The 16969-nt window shown below is 25.5% G+C and overlaps 1 protein-coding gene across 6 annotated transcripts in view; it reads left to right on the top strand.

Moving 5' to 3' along the window:
* LOC129962024 (protein tweety-like) overlaps positions 1-16969 on the top strand; it is a 35695-nt gene that overhangs the window by 8141 nt on the left and 10585 nt on the right. For 2 of the 6 annotated variants that reach the window (XM_056075697.1, XM_056075696.1), the window contains exons 4-14: positions 2795-2906; positions 3424-3659; positions 5072-5167; positions 5851-5923; positions 8679-8748; positions 9522-9577; positions 9661-9756; positions 10320-10459; positions 11582-11683; positions 13177-13260; positions 15313-15379. In XM_056075697.1, the coding sequence (XP_055931672.1) occupies positions 2795-2906; positions 3424-3659; positions 5072-5167; positions 5851-5923; positions 8679-8748; positions 9522-9577; positions 9661-9756; positions 10320-10459; positions 11582-11683; positions 13177-13260; positions 15313-15379 (1132 nt within the window). Of the gene's footprint in view, positions 1-2794; positions 2907-3423; positions 3660-5071; positions 5168-5850; positions 5924-8678; positions 8749-9521; positions 9578-9660; positions 9757-10319; positions 10460-11581; positions 11684-13176; positions 13333-15312; positions 15380-16969 lie in introns of all 6 variants that reach the window. The other 4 variants (XM_056075695.1, XM_056075694.1, XM_056075699.1 and 1 more) reach the window with 2 other exon arrangements.

The raw sequence follows: 16969 nt of genomic DNA, 5'->3' as shown, positions 1-16969 counted from the left end.
TTTAATGTTTCTTTGTAATTTTTTTTAAGTTTTGCTGCCTTATTTTATTCAATACTTTAGTATAAAAAAACTTGCACTGGGTACTATTACATAAGGGGGGGGGGAATCTCTATTTAGAAAATATATTCCAGCAGTTTAAATCCCTTAAAATTTACATGAAGTTCAGTATTTTGATAATTCTAATTTTTTAAAAAAGTTTAATTAGTTTTAAAGATCTGCAGTGACCTCAAAGGTAATCAAACAACTTCAAAATATTTATACTTATATAAAGCTCAGTGTGTGTGTGTGTTGGCGCTGTACAGGTCAGATTGTTCGACCTACAGCTACGAAATTTGGCACATGCATGCCTTGGAAGTCGGGAATGTGCACCTGGGGTCCCTTTTTTAAAATTTTTTAAATAAAAATGAATTATTAATTAAAACTAACTTTCCCGCCAAAAAATCTTTTCATTTCCCCACCGCCAAATAAGTAAGGCTTCGGTTTTTTCCCCCACGCTAACGAGGATAGTCTTAATATATTTTCAGTCGATTATTTCAAACGATTAATCTGATTCTGTTTACGATCTGTTTTAAAACGATTCTGTTTATTTCCTTAGTGTTTGACGCAATTAAAATTAAACATTGTTAATTAATCGGTCTTTCAGATTCATTCTGAAGTACTTTTGGATTAAAATAAAACAGAATAAAAGAAATTTAAAATTTCTAATCTGCATTTGCGTTACCAGAATTGCCGTTGAAATTTCGCGCATGCGCATTCTGTTCTGATTGTTGACAACTCTATTTTCAACGGATGCGGACTTGGTTTTGAAGGCTTAACGTGTTTCCGACCGATTATTTTAAACGACTCTGTTTATTTACTTAGAGTTTCTTGCATTTTAAACTAAACATTGTTAATTCATTGATCTGTTCATGAGGAATCTGAGGAAATTTTCTAGAAAACTTCTTGAGATATTACATAAATTAAGAAAGATATTCTTTAGTGCCCATAAGGTTTAAATACTCAACGATTCTGTTTTCAGTAATCATATTAAAAAAATGCTTCATCTCAGTAAAAAATGTTCTAATATTAATTGCAATTTAACCATTTCCACTTTAATTTAAAGCATAAATTCTATGGGAAGTAACAGAAGATGAAAGAGATGCATATTATGTTATGGCTGAAGGCCTTTTTAATATTATGAGTAAATTATATGACTATCAAAATTTGAAGCTTTAAAATATTTTGATGAAGAAACTATTAAAATAGGAGTTACATAAAATATTTAATTATTAAAATTTTAATGAGCATTTAGATTGGCGAACCGGCTGGTCGCCAAAGGTGGCTAGTTTAAAATAATGCAAAAACAGAATCGCTAATTTAGTATTAGTGTGCGATTCATAGCTATTGCCCAACGGACAATTACTGTATCTCCAATTTGTATTAATTGTCTTTTATGATTATAGTTATTACATAATTTTCACAGTTTTTAAAAATTTGTGTAATTTTATTTTTCTGAACTTTGAGTCTCAGAAAAGTACTTTACTTTTACTTGGGTCTGTAAAAGGTCCTTGAAAAATACATTAATTTGGGAGGGTAGACAGAAGAGGAAAATCATTTTGTTGATTTGAGAACATTGTCATTGATCAATCTTTTCTCACTGTGGAGTTTGATTGAAGGAGTTGCACAAGTAGGAGGATTACCAACGCAACTACACCATGGAAGTTTCAGCTAGCCTGGCAATTGGAGATAATATGAGTATACTATTAATTTTATCTTCACAATGCTTATGTGCAGAAGTGAAATGTGTGAAGAGTTATTATTCATATAACTCTTGTAAAAAGATTTTTAACTTATTTTGAGAAATGTTCCCCTACAGAAAGATTGCTAAAAGTTCTCTTTGAACCATTAAATTACTCTTACTTAATTACATGTAGCCTTGCTTCATATATTAAAGACATTTTATTCAAATGTCTGACTGATCTTAATGTGTCTAATTTAATGTTTGACAAAGTGTTCGACAAGTTTTTGTGAACATACTAAATGGATTTATGCACTCAGTTTTGGATTGGTATAAAGAAGGTCAAAACCACTTATAAGTCTTTAGATATACAAAATAGTATCTACTGATGAACCTCTTTTTATCAAATATGTTTTATTTATTCAAAGATTCACAAGTGGTAAAAGATTATTATTTAAAATTTTCAAAGAATGTAAAACTTTCCTAAGCTTGTCTACAAAATGTGTCTGCTGTGTAATGAGCAATAAAAATATGGAACTTGATATTGTATTTTGTGTCTGTGGATATAAATAAAGTTTTCCAGAACATACAAAAGCATTAAAATTAAGAAGACATTTTGATTTTAATCTTCTTCAGCTTTTCTTTAAAATGCTGCTTTTAAACATATTGGTTCTTTCATAACATAATAGTCCCCTGTGATGCAATAATTGTCAAAAAAATGCATAAAGTTAATGATAAAAACATTACTTAAAGTATGCAGATACAAATCAAAAGATGGCTGCTACATTTGATGGTCTAAATATAATATGCTGGAATTTTTAACAAATCGGACAAAGCTGCTTCAATAAATAAGATATAAAGCTACAGGACTTGTAAACTAAATTATAATCTTTATACAACTATTTAGTATGCATTTTTAATCATAAAAAATTGTCATTCATTCAGAATGATTTTACAATACTTCATATATATCTATAATACATGTTTGTATCAGTTACTATTTTAAAAACAAAAAATAAATGATGAAGCTTGTTATAAATTGTTTTGTGTTATGTGTATAAATATAATTATTTTTAGTGGTGCCCTTGCTGTTGGTCTATATGGCAATGAAACTGCTCACAGAGGTATTGGGGACATTGAAACATCTACAAGAAAAATTTCTGATGTTGTAAGCTCTGTTAAAAATCAGGTATGTGCTAATTTTTTGATAGAAGTTTACTATGTTATTCCATTTTTCTATTGTGGCTAGTACATATAAATAAATAATGGCAAATATTTAAAGAATTTTCATAAACTTCTTTGAACAGAAAAATTGCTTTGCCCATCCAGTTAATTCTTATGCTCTTTTGTCAACTTTCAGAAACTCAGTTGCTTTCAAATATCTTTTGAAAAGAAAATTATAAATGAAAAGATTCTAATAAATCTGGATTCTTTTATTTTTTATGGATTTGTTGAATGTTTGAAATACCTTTTTGATTGAAACTCAAGCAAAGATGCCATATAGAAATGAAACATTACAGATTAATAGTTAAGGGGGTTAGGGGAAGAAAATGCAAAATTATTTAAGCATTAAGACTATGTGAATAAATTTTGCATTAAAAAAAATAGTTAGAATGAAATAATTTTGAGTAGAAAAATGCAATTGCAGTATGCCCATAAAAAATATAATTTGTATTGATGTGATTTTTTTTTTTTTTTTTTTACAGTCAATAAAAATTGAATCATTGTTAAATGATGATGTCAATCAAGACTTAAAGAAGCTGGATGGTCTTTTTGAAGCCATCTCTAATGAAACAACAAAATTTTTTCTCAAGAATTGCCTGGATTATTTGCACGATAATGTTTCTATAGGATCAAACAAAATAAATGACATTGATCATAAAGTGGACAACTTAAATTTACAAGCACTTCCCGATATCATTGATGAAGTAGAATTTTTCAGGTGAGTAGTTAATTATAAATTTATGTGCTCATTTTATTTATATTGTGTGCTTTCAATTTGTTGGTATAAAATATTAAAATATGATTAATTTTTTTAGAAAATTTTGATCCCACCTTATTATGTTGCTTAAGGAATAAATTTCTTTTGATTCAAAATGTCATCTTTAATATACTTTGAAATTGAATTACTTGTGATGGTAATTTCATTAACGTGTAAAATTTACTTTTTGTGATTATTAACTTTATTCTTATTAAAAAGTATTCTGTTTAGATCATAATTCTTTTAATTTTTCTTATTTATTTAGATTGGCCATTTAAGAACAGCTATTTCAATAATTTTTATTGTTTGCATATGCATCTCACTGCCAATACTAACTTGCAACTTTTTTCCCCTCAATTCTATGACAAATTAGGATTCTGATTTAAAAAGTTGTACCATTAATTATAATTGGCTCATAATGAATTCTCTTCATTTTAAACAGGATTAATACAGTTGATGACTACCAATAACAAATTTCTAAAAGTTGATGTGGTAAAAGTTTGATCAATTTCTATGCACACAGTTTTATTTTTACCTCTTTTGTACTTTATTGATATCTAAGTGATGATTTTTTAAACATTTTTATTTCAAATATAAAATATGCACTATTTAATAAATGTTAATATGAAAGTATTATGTATTGAAAAAAAATATCAAAGATGAAAACCAAGAGATCAATATGAATTAAGGAAAAAGATAAAATGTATCCAACATGTAGATTTCAATATGAATTAAGGAAAAAGATAAAATGTATCCAACATGTAGATTTGGTCAAATGTCAGGAAGTATTCATCGAAGTAGGAATTCAAACTATAATAAATGTTGATAAAAATTTTGTAAATAATTCAGTAATTTCAATGAAAGTAGCAATTTTCTTATGGTTTTGTTCTAATTTCCTTGACAGCTTCTTCAGAGAATGTTTATTTAATAATATGATTATTTTAACCTAAGGTAACCAGAAACCTATGATAGAAAGTTAAGATAGAAAAAAATACCATTAGACCAATAGAAATCACTGAAAAGTTAAGACAGAAGTAAATATAATTATTATCTTTTAGTACAGGATTTAATTTTTATGAAATAATCATGCAACTTGTTTTCTTGTATTAGAATGTTATTAAATGTAGTTGGACATTTTAATTTGAACTTACATTATAATCGAAATTTTTAGCTTTTTAAAATAAGTTTGCAACTAAAAATTTTAACCACTTAGAATAGGCTGAATAGAAAGTAAATTATTCAAATATGATTATTCTTTTAATTTGGTCTGTTCAATGTAAAAATATGTTAAAATTAAAAAGAAATAAAAATGAAAGTGTTAACTCCTCAGTGTCTTTTTAATTTGCCATTCTAAAAATATTTTATGTATACAGGTGGCCCTCTACTATTGGTCTTCTTTGCCTTCTGATTCTCTTGTGTCTCACTCTTATTTGGGGAGTTATTAAACATTCACGATGTCTATTAATTTTGTGAGTATTTTTTTTTTTTTTTTTTTTTTTTTGTCTCAAATTTGGCTTAGAAGTTTTCTATTGAAGATGTAAAAATATTCACTTTAAATATATTTCTAATATGTTTATTTCAGAATTTTGATGGTTGGTTGGTTGGTTGGAGTTTTATGGCGCAAGAGCCATATCTGGCCATACTGCGCCAATTCAGAATTTTGAAATATATTTATTATTCAATTTGATGCAATTATTATTATTCATTTGGGAATTTCAAATTGCTTCAATTCAGTAATAGTATAATTTATTTGCAAGCAGGGAGAAAGTAGAATTTTGTGATTCCAGAATTCAAAAATTGTTAAACATCCCTAAAAATTTATGAATGCATTTCTAAATAGTTATGGAGTACATTATTTTGAAATGCTTTAAATGAATGTGTTTTTCTCAGTAACTTTTAGTTGCTAATTTTAAAGAACTAGTTAGATTTTGCTTTATTATTTTCTTATTATTGATTTTTTTCTTATTATTGATTTTCTTTACAAGATTATTTCCTACTGTTTTAGTAATTGTATCAAAATTTTTATGAATAAATGTCTAATTTGCAATGCAGCAATGATAAAAATTTCTGTAAATCGGTACATATGACTGTATGTCTAAAAATTATGATCATTTTAATTTAATGAAATATTAATTGTATTATTCTTCTGTAGGTTTTCAGTATTTGGATTACTTTCTGTTGTGATATGTTGGGTGTTAGTATCCATGTATGTTGGAATATGTGTGGTGAGTGCAATAAGTTATCAAATACATTAATTTTGCTGTCTGCTTTATTACTCTTAGTTCGAAGCAATATTTGATTTATGAATTATTATTTGTTGTTTATATAAAAAATGTTTTAAGATATATCCTTAATACAGCCTTTTTACTTTTATGTGTTAAATGCCTATATCATCAATATCTGTTTTTAAATTGTGTCTTGTTTTATTTGATTTAAAATTGGAAGCTAATAACATTTTACAAAATAACTTTATGTATTTAGATTAAAAGTGCATCAAGTAATTGTTCTGTAAAACTTTTGATAATTACTTTAGATTTTTTTTTTTTTTAGTATTTTTTTTGTGAGAAATGAATAAATTAGCTTCATTTCATTTAAAGGTTTATAATCTTTACGAATTAAGAGAGTAAAACAAAATATCCATTTTTAATGCAATAGCTAACTATAGTTAAAAATAATGTGCAAGATGTATAGTATCATTAAAAGTCCTTGGAAACTGCTTATTTTTAATTGTCCTTATATTAAGGACTTTAAAGTTCTTATTTTTTTTCTGATGAAGGGGAAGGGGACAATTTTTATGCCATTATAAAACCACTTAAGATCTACTTTTATATGATTGCATTTTCTTTGCAGTCTGTCTTTTTACATTTCTTGGTGAATCTAGAAGTCTGTGGAAAACTTTTTTCTCTTAGATTAAGGAAATATTGATTGTATGGGAAAAACCTATTTCTTTTATTTACTTGATCTTTCATCTCCTTTTACTTGCTTAGATAGAGGGGGAAAAGTTTTTAGGTTAATTTTATATATTTATGTAAAACCACTTGTATTAGTTTTTAAATATGACTTCAGTTCAACATTTTATGCTTTTCTGTATTGGTTATTTCTGTTCTTGTAGAATTTTTGTTAGTCACATTTTAACAACACTTAGTAAATCACCAATAATAATGTGAATAATTTTTACATGCACATACAACAAATTTTTAGAATTTTTCAACAACATGTTGGGAAAATATATATTTAACTTATTGTGGATTTTCAAAAGTACATATGCTGAATAGTTTTAAGATTTCCAAAAATAAAAAAGTAAAGCAAAAGAATTAGGTTGCTTTAAAGTTACTTGTAAGTCGTTTGTTACTCTAGTTCAAGGTATCAAAAATGCCAATAAAACTCCTTTTTTACTTTCTTGTATACTAAATATTCAGAAAGAAAAATATTCCATTTATCAAAAAATTTGATCTTGAAATTTTGCCCTGTTCCCGTGATTCAGATCTCTGAAAAACAAAGTTTTGGTATTGTATGTATCTGTCTGTGAACATGGTAGCTCAAAAATGCTGCGAGTTATATGGATGAAATCTGATTTGGTTTCTTTCTGAAGAAAAAAGAGTTCTGCACCAATTTCACAATTTTTAATAAAATGTGAATAAAATTCATTTACATATTATTTTTCGTTTGTTTGTCTTGCAAGTGGAAATAACGTCAAAATGCAAAGAGCTATATTGGTAAAATTTGGCATGCAGTTTTAGCATCAGTATAAACTTTTGAAGCAAATCCATCATGTCTGTACATGCACATGTATATAAATGTGATAAAAATACAAAAAATTAGATAAATTTGGTAAGTAAGTATATTAAAAAGCTTCCAAAATGCATATTTGGTTTTTCTTTATTATACTGAATAACAGTATAATGCAGTAGCAGTATAATGTTTTTTCTTAATATTACTTAATATAGTGTAATAATATAATTTTAGATTTGGAATAAAAGTCCTTTAAGATTTTTCTAATGAAATTTGTAGAAACACATCTTAACGAATTTAGTTTCAATGTTGGTGAAAAATATTGTAGTTAGTTATTTTATGTTTATGTTTTATAAATTGGTTACTTGCTTATTGCTACCCAACTTAGTTCATTTTATCATAACACATAGTTCTTCAATCATGAAATAAAATTTAATCCTTTTTCTTATTTTTCTCTGACGATGCTTAAAAAGTGCTTATTTTTATATGATACATTTTTATTTATGCACCCTGTTTTTCTTATTTTTTCCTTTGTTTATTATAATTTTTAAAATAGAGTCTTGACAAAAATCTTCAACCTTTCAAGTTTAGCACTACACATGTTGCATTTGTTAAATCTTATTTTTGAGAAGATTTATATCTTGTATTTGACTATAACAGGAATTTTGACCTGTGCTAATTAAATAATACCAAGCTTCATTCAAAACTCTATAAAATTCCAGACCATTAATTATAGTTTAGTATTATCTAGATTAAAAAAACAAAAAAAAAAACAATTTTCTTTATCTTGTTCAATTAACATCAACAATAAGAAACTATTCAGTAGTTAATTACTTGTTTATTAGTTATTTTTGAGACCTTGTTATGCATTTAAATGAAGTTATATTACTTATGCATTAATTATTCAAAATGGTGCATTAGCAATTCATTCTTACATACCTAGCCATTTTAATTTATATGAAAAATCAGAAGTAATGAGAAATCATACAAATTAATTTATTTTCACCTGTATTTTCTGTGTTCCTGCAACAACGATATACCTGCTGAGAATAATTCTGAGACTCCCTTTGTTAATGTATTTCATATTTTGTTTAAAAATACTGAAGTTTATGAATGCATTTTGTTAAGGTTTTGTGATAATTGATGAAATAGTTACTTTATTTTATTAATAAAAAGCATGAAAAATTAATTTATCTTGCATAATGTTGAGTTGCAGAAGATAATATATTCTTTTGTATTTGCTCAAAGGCTGGATCAGATTTCTGCTTGGATCCTGAACCATTTTTGTATCAGCAAGCAAATGGTGTTGTTGAAACTGGTAAGCAGGAAAAATATGCTTTACTCATTAAATGATATTTGTAAAAGGTTTATAAAAGTTTTTTGAGAAAGTTCCATTTTGTTGGTATTGAAACCATGTCTGTCCTAAAGTAACCTTTCATGATCAATCTCAGCAATGGAAGTTGTTTCTTGCAGAAATAAAGGTGTTGCATTCATATATTTTGAGATATTTTATGTCAAGTCAATTATGTTTGGCATTTATTAACATTGATTTAGTTATTACAGTATTTATATTTTGATGTAATATTTTCCAGTGTACATGAGCAACATTTCTTATATTGCATTAAATAGGAATTATTTATTAAAAAAAATGGTATCCAGGAAAGCAATTGATAATAAATTTGACTGTATTATTGTTCAAAATATAAATGGTTTTAATTTTATCATTATAAACAAAATATGTAAAGAAGTGCTTTTTGCCTTGTAATCCATTTACAAATAATTATTTCTTAGTAAGATTAACATATATGAACTTTTCTTCTGTCTTCCTTTTAAAATAAAAGAAATCTAAATTATCTTCTTTATAATTGCAATTTTTTTACAATCTAGTTCCTTTCAATAATTTTATGTATTCAAAAAATGCATTTTGTACATTGATTTTTGTAATTTACTAACATTGATCAAAAACTAGTAAGTTTTGTATTGATTTACGATCTTTTTATAATAATATGCATTTTGATAGTTAATTTTTAAAAAGTTTAAAATCTATTATCTCTTTCTATCTGCTATTTTCCTCTTTTTTCTACAATTTAGGTGTGTTGACTTACTACATCCATTGTGATGAAAAAAGTCAAGATCCATTTAATAAGGTAATGTTTCATAGAATAATTATATTCGTTTACTTAATTTAAACCACTTTTAATGGTACTAAACTTATTTCAACTATTTATAGGCTGTTGCTGAAGGTATGAAAGCCATGAAGAATGTTAAAGAAACACTAGACCAAGTTAATGTAGTTGTTTTGGCCTTGCATGATAACCTTCCTGTTGTAAGTAAATATTTTAAATACTTGTAAGGGATTTCTGTTTGTAATTTCAAAAGGATCAGCAACTTTTTAAAAAATATCTTTTATTTGATGAATGAATTACTCAAAATTTGAGATTTGAAATTGGTTTGTAGAGACTGATAAAATTTGAGGTTTTGCTTTACGCATTTTTGTTAGCAATTGTGTGCTTTTTTTAGCATCATTGTGCTACTTATAAGACTGTGAAATGTTTTATGTAAAATAAATAAATGCAATCAAATTATGATAGCAATAATTTCAATGCTAAGAAGTGTGAACATGTTGTATTCATACTTATATATTAAATTGAGCAAGAATGACCAAGTTGAAATTCTTTAATGTTAAATTTCTATTTTGATAGGATTTTTTTTATGTGTGTATATGTAGTGATGCAATTCTTGAAATATATGTAATAAATGATGGACCTAGGGAAATAATTTGGTTTTTAACATCAAATTGAAATGAAGTTTAAATCGAATGAAGTTTTCCTTAAATATAAACCTATAAACAGTGATAGTTTTCTATTTACTATTTATTATTTCCTCCAGATTGAAGAAACTTTAGCTCATTTATCTGACCATGTCAACCAAACTGAAAAACTGTTGAATGGAATCATAAGCTTGGTGAAATGTGATGGTATTAATAAAGAATACAAAAATGCCTTGCAAGCAGCTTGTACTTTTACTTTGTAAGTTATACTGTCTGTATTAAATTAGTGTTAGAATCTTTTAAAAATTATGTTTTGAGGGGTTTGAAATATTAATAATATTGAACTTTATGTTCAAAATTACCCTTTTTAAAGTTTATTGCAAAATTCTTTATTTTTAAAAAAATTTAATAAAAGTAATCATGAACTTACAAATTTGATTAGGTCTGAAATATTAGCTCTTTTATAAAAATTCTTTTTTATAAATGCAATTTTATTGTGTCTTTAAAGAATGTTTTTCTATAGATTTAGAATAGGTAAATAACTTGATACCTAAAATTAAAAAAATTCTGCATTAAAATCAATTTTGAAAATGAATATGGATAGTATATTATGATAGATAACCTTGCAAAATGTGCGATTAGCTGTTAAATCTATTTTGAGAATAATCAAGAAATTATTTTCATAATAAATTTATATTTCTTATTCACAGTGAAATTCTATTGTATTTTGAAGAAAAATGATCAATTTCAATGAGGAAAAACAAAATGGTTTGACAAAAAAATATTTATAAATTTTATCATTAAATCATTATTATTTTAGCTTGAGCAAATTAATAATATGTATTTTTATTTTTTGAGAACTCTACTAATTTTAAATGTAAAATATATGAACTATTTAAGTTTATTTTTCAGAAATTGGATATTACAAATTATTAGTCTTTTAGATTTTTTTAAAGATTTGAATCATGCTTTATCAAAAATATTTAATCTGAAATTTAAGATGAAAATATTATTTTATAAGTATACTTTAAAGAGGAATACATTTTTAAGAATTTAAATGGCCCTTTGAAAAGTTCTTAATAATTTGTTCTTCTGGTTTCTTTTTTGAAGATTTTAATATAATTTGTCATAAATCTTACCATTTTTAATGAAAGATTAAATTATCATTTCTTTTAGTCTTTCTTTATTAGAAAGATTGAATTATTATTATTATTGTTAGATTCTTGCAATTTAAAGTCTGGGGAAAAATGTTTTTGAGAAATAATGCTATGGAAATTTGCTATATTTATTCCTGTTATTCATTTTAATATTTGCATTGTTTTTTCCCCTTGAAAATAGAATTTTAAAAAGTGCAGATAAAAAATTGGTGTTTTTAATTTAGGGAAGGAACTGCCTTTATGTTGGTCTCTGCTGTTGGAAGTGGACTTTTATTTACTGTTCTTATTTGGGTGGCATCTCATACTTGGATTCATATTAGAAAGAAGTAAAAAGATTTGTTTGTTTGTTTGTTTCTTGTCATGTGAGATTTAAAATGGATGGTGGATTTTATCTTTGAAAGCTTTTTAAAACATTTTGCAGTATATTTTATTAAAAATACTGGTTTCAGATTAACATCTGTAAAATCATATTCTCATTAACAAGTTTTTTTTATTATATTAAATGAAGAAAATACATATTTAATTTTTAAAACTTCTTCGGTTATATTTATTTAAGTGTTTGGTTATAAATAAGTAAACCTCCAAATATATTCTGTCACACATATAAAGAACATGCAATTAAGTTTATTGAATTTTTATTTTGCCATTAATAATTATCTTAGCATGATTTGTCTTTTATAAATGTTTAATTCATTAATTTTTATTTATTCTTTTTTTAAAATCTAATTTGCATGGATCTGTTATTTTTGAAATTATATTAACATTCTAAATTATTAATTTTTTTTTAAGTATTGAATGTGCAATTTTTTTCTTCCTAAAATGTTATTTTAAATTAACTTCATGAAGATATTCGTATCCAGATTTAAAATTACAGTAAGTGATTTGTTAATTGAAAGTCTTAATTGCTTCTAAAGATTATAACGATATTAATAAATCTAAATTTATCTTAGTTTGTGATTAAGTTTGGTTAGTTCTTAGAAATACTTATTGCATCCATTTTATGAATTATTTTAATTATTTGTTCCATTTCTACCTGAATTTCTTTTAGTCTGAGGGCATTATTCAAGATCATTATGTTAAATTGATTGGTATTAATCAATATTTGATTTAAAAATTTCTTTTTTGAAATGATTGAACATTTAAGTGCAAAGAATATTTTGACTTTGAATACTTAAATTCATTGAAGTAATTTTAGAATTCAGAATAAGATGTCTAAATTATGCATTTTACCATTAATATTCCCCAATGTAATTTCATACTATATAAAAAATTTTGTAAAGCATTAAACATTTTTTTTGCTTTGTTCAAAAATATTTTGCATATAATTCTGTATGAACCATTCAAGATTTTCTATCCATGCTGCACATCATGTTTTTTTTTTTTTTTTTTTTTTTTTTTTGCACTGTATTTGACTGGTATGCGAGAGAAGAAAAACATCAGTACAAATAACGATGTTTTAATTGCTTCTTAATTTCTGAATCATTCGTACTTCTACATTGAAGTAATGTGATTGCAAATGTTTTACTTGATCTTGAGCATCTGTTGTTTCAAAGATGTCAGTGAGACAGTTATTAAAGAAAGGAATTTTAAACTTTTATGTTAAATGCTGAATTCTTCTATAAGCTTCATAAAGTATTGTGGGCAGAATATTACATTTAGTAACAATAATATAGTTTGTCCCCTTTTTCTTAGAAAAATTGCACATTCATTCTGTGTTATTTTTATTTTGTTATTTTTTGCATGGTTAATTATGTTATAATTTTTACTTGCATGTTATGACTATAATTTCATATCTGTCAAATTCCCAACCTCAACTTAGGCCTCCAGTGGAACATATTGATGAAGAAGATCCTTTCCTTCCACCATCTTCAACCATGTCAAGTGCCAGGAGAAACCGTGAGACGTATGGCAGCACTGGTTTTCGACCCCGTTCCAGTCATACCCCACCCCAGACCCCTTACTTCAATATGTCTTTGTGAGCTTCTATCTACGTTTCTGCACTTTATAAATGCTGACGCTTTTTTTTTTTTTTTTTCCCCTTCTCTAACTATAAACCTAGCCACTTGTGTGGAAGACATAAAATGCAACCATTCCCTTGAGCTGTGATAATTATATTTTCTTTTTATTTGATCTGTTGCCCCCCCCCCCCATTCCTTTAATTTTGCATTCTTATTTACGTAATGACTTAGTTTTTGTACTTTTTAAAAAGTAACTTAGTAAGAAATTCTGATAATTTTATCTATCAGGATTAAAGGTTGCAAATGCAGTTTTAGATTTTTTAAAAATTAATTATTGAAAATTCTGGAAATTGTAATAGATTCTCATTCTTTCATGGAAAATCATTTTTACTAACATTTTAAAGAATTCTTAAAATGTTTAGATATAGTAGAAATTCCCAGTGAAAAGAAAGATATTAAGATAAATAGCAGTAGCAAGAAAAAGTTGAAGGAACTTTGAAAGTGTTCTTTTGCTGAATGTAATTTTTTGGATGCAAAATTTCATTTGATTTGAATTATAGAATTTTTTTTATTATGTGAGAAAAATGATTAATATTTTATACATCTATAAATTGAATGGTATTGTATTTTTTCAGTTGCTTATTGTAGTTGTATCAGAAGTTTTTAATTAAATGAATTATGAACTTTGTGTAAGATTAATACATGATGCAGTTTATCAGGGGATTGGTTGTATATTTAATTAATGTAACAAAAAATAGTGCAGGAATGTGAATGCAAGCTTTTTTGGAGTGGAGTGATTTGTGTGCACAACTCTTTATGTGAATAACACTGGTCTGCTTGTTTGCTTTTATGAATTTTTAACTGTATTATTAATTTTCTCATTTAAAACATTTAATTCAGAATTAATATGCTGTATCTGATTCTGTTAAAAATTGCATCTTTCATTTTTGTCTTAAAAATATAATTTTACAACAAGGTGAATTTCAGGTTTATCATAACACGCTGAGAATATTCTAGCTTTCATTGTTAATATTTTTTTTAATGTTACTGATATTTTAATTTGCCTATTTAGAACATTCTTCTTTTAGCATGTGTTTTTCTGTGTTGTCTATAATTTTGTTCAGTAGTTAGAAATAATTAAGACATATATCCTTGATTTCAATCTATTTTAAGTTTTTTTGTGAATTATGTTGAGATTTTCTGTGTTGTAGTTAAATTTTCCCCTAATAACTCATGAGGGGAGAAAAAAGTTTTCTTTGGAAAGAAAAAGAAAGACCAAGAAAATTATTACATTCCAGAGAACATTTCCAAGATATTTTATTATCAACCTTAAATTAATTGAAATTATTTTCTTATTAATACTGTTTTTCTTTTGATAATTAAGATCACTTAATGTTACCAATGTTCCATAGTTAATGTATATTTGAATCTATATTTCAGTTTAAAATTTAGTCATTAAATTTTAATATAAATAAGAGAATGCACACAATTTTTTCCCTTTTTTTTTCTTTGGTTATTCTATGTTTGTGAGGATTAAAAGTGTTTTTAATCTGATATTTCCATAAGATTTTTTAATTTTTTTACTTAAATTTATAAAACTCTTTAATGGATACAAAATTTCATGAAATTTTTTTTATACTATATTTATATGAATTGCATGTTGTTTTTTAAAAGGTGTTTGAAAGCATGTCTTATCAGGTACATTCGATTTTCTGTGAAAATATCCGTTTTTACTCAGGTCATTTAGATTGTAAGATCTTTTTGGGATATAGCTTTCTTCAGGAATTTTAATGATAATTATCCTGTTTTCAAAATTTGCTCTCAAGACATACCTGCTGATCTATTTAATTCAAACGAAAATTTTTACAGCAGCTTAATTAGTTTAGTGCAATAAAAATGAAGATTTTACCATTTTTTGATGTGGTTATGCATTTTATTGTTTACTACTTTTTGTATGCAATTTACATCTAAAATTGAAATATTACTTTGTGTTGCAGGAATGGCCATGGTGCTAATCATGATGACCACAACTATCTCCATGGACGTTATACTCCTCCACCTGCAGTAAGTTATTTAAACAGAAAAAAACTTTTTTTGTAAAATCAGATGTACAGGGTATCTAAAACTTAATTATTTAAAATCTATTATGTATTGCCATCAATTAATTTTTTAATACATAAAAAAAGGATGTATTACTTGAATATGCATAGAATTCTTTATTTTGATGCTTGTTAAAATAGAAAAAAGTACTGAAAACAAAACTTCTGAAACAAAGAGTCTTATCTCTATTAAGGTCTTGTTTAGAAATTTAGCATCATTGCTTCAGCTTTCTATTTTTATGCTTGGTTGAGTTTTTATAGCTAATTGATGAAGTTGTGAAACGTCTTTTTATTCTTAATTGGTCTCAAGTCAAGATAATTTGAAATCCAGATTGAAAGTATCAGCACAAATACCTAGGATTAATTTAAATCCATTTTTATAATTACTTCCTTTTACTGAATAAGATTTTATAGAAGAAATGACTATAGCTTAAATTTCAAAATCCATTCTCACTTGGCTCTGTGCTTCTTCTTAACGGAACAGCAAGTTAGCAAGCAATGAAATCAAAGTCTCTTTTACTGACCTATCTACCAAAGCAATTAGAATCTTAAATAGAGCCTAAATAGTAATAATTGGAAGTTTAGAAAAAGAAGATATACTTTATGATGGAGGCCCCTCCTTCAATTTTCGCTTTAGTTGAATTTTTGCTATCTTAATTTTCTGATTTACTTTATTTGCAGATGGTTCATCGTTTTATTCAAACCCATTACTATTTTTTCGTGTTATTTATTACAAACTCAAAAATATTTTTAAAGAGACTTGTTTGTTTCATAAAAAGTATATTGGCATGGCAAATTATAATTAGTTTTTTTATGCTAAAATAAAGAAAAATTATTAAATACATCCTGCATATTAGGTTTTCTGCTGTTATTAGTACTGTTAGTATACAAAGTGAGTTATATAAGAACAAATATTTAAATATGTTTAATGGTAAAAGATGTTAGAATGATAAATTCTGAACCTTATTTTTAAAAAAATGAGCAATCAACATTCTGACAGTCTGTTTTTATTTACATAAATTGATGATTCTACATTGAAAAATATGTCTTAAATAATCTTTATATCTTACATCTTATTTTCCAGGATTTTTTTTAAATAAATATTAGTTATACTTTAAAAAGTTTATATATAATTTATTTGTAATTTTACATGATCTCCATCTTAAAAAAACATTAAATAAACTAATTTATTTCAATAAATGTCAGTTTTAAATTTTATTTATGTAAATAATGTATTGAAATTCAATTGAAGATGATGTAATTAAAGTGCAGTATATTTAATGTTAGCAATTTTTAGGATTTATTCTTTTTATTTTTCACAGACTTTTTAATACGATATGGGTTGAAATGCTCACTGTTTTTTATTGTATGTATGTGATATCTATGAGGCTCTTTGCTTTTTCCTTGATATTTATTAACCTAATATAATAAATATGTCTTGGCAAAATGACACAAATTTGTCTGCATGAATTATTACCTGAATACTAAATTTCCAGTTCTTTAGTGCATCTAAAAAATGTTTGATTATTTATCTTATTTATTTACAGCATGATTG

The sequence above is a fragment of the Argiope bruennichi genome, chromosome 2 (assembly GCF_947563725.1).
Source record: "Argiope bruennichi chromosome 2, qqArgBrue1.1, whole genome shotgun sequence".
NCBI classification, from domain to species: Eukaryota; Metazoa; Arthropoda; class Arachnida; order Araneae; family Araneidae; genus Argiope; species Argiope bruennichi.
This window is presented reverse-complemented; position numbering and strand designations above follow the sequence as displayed.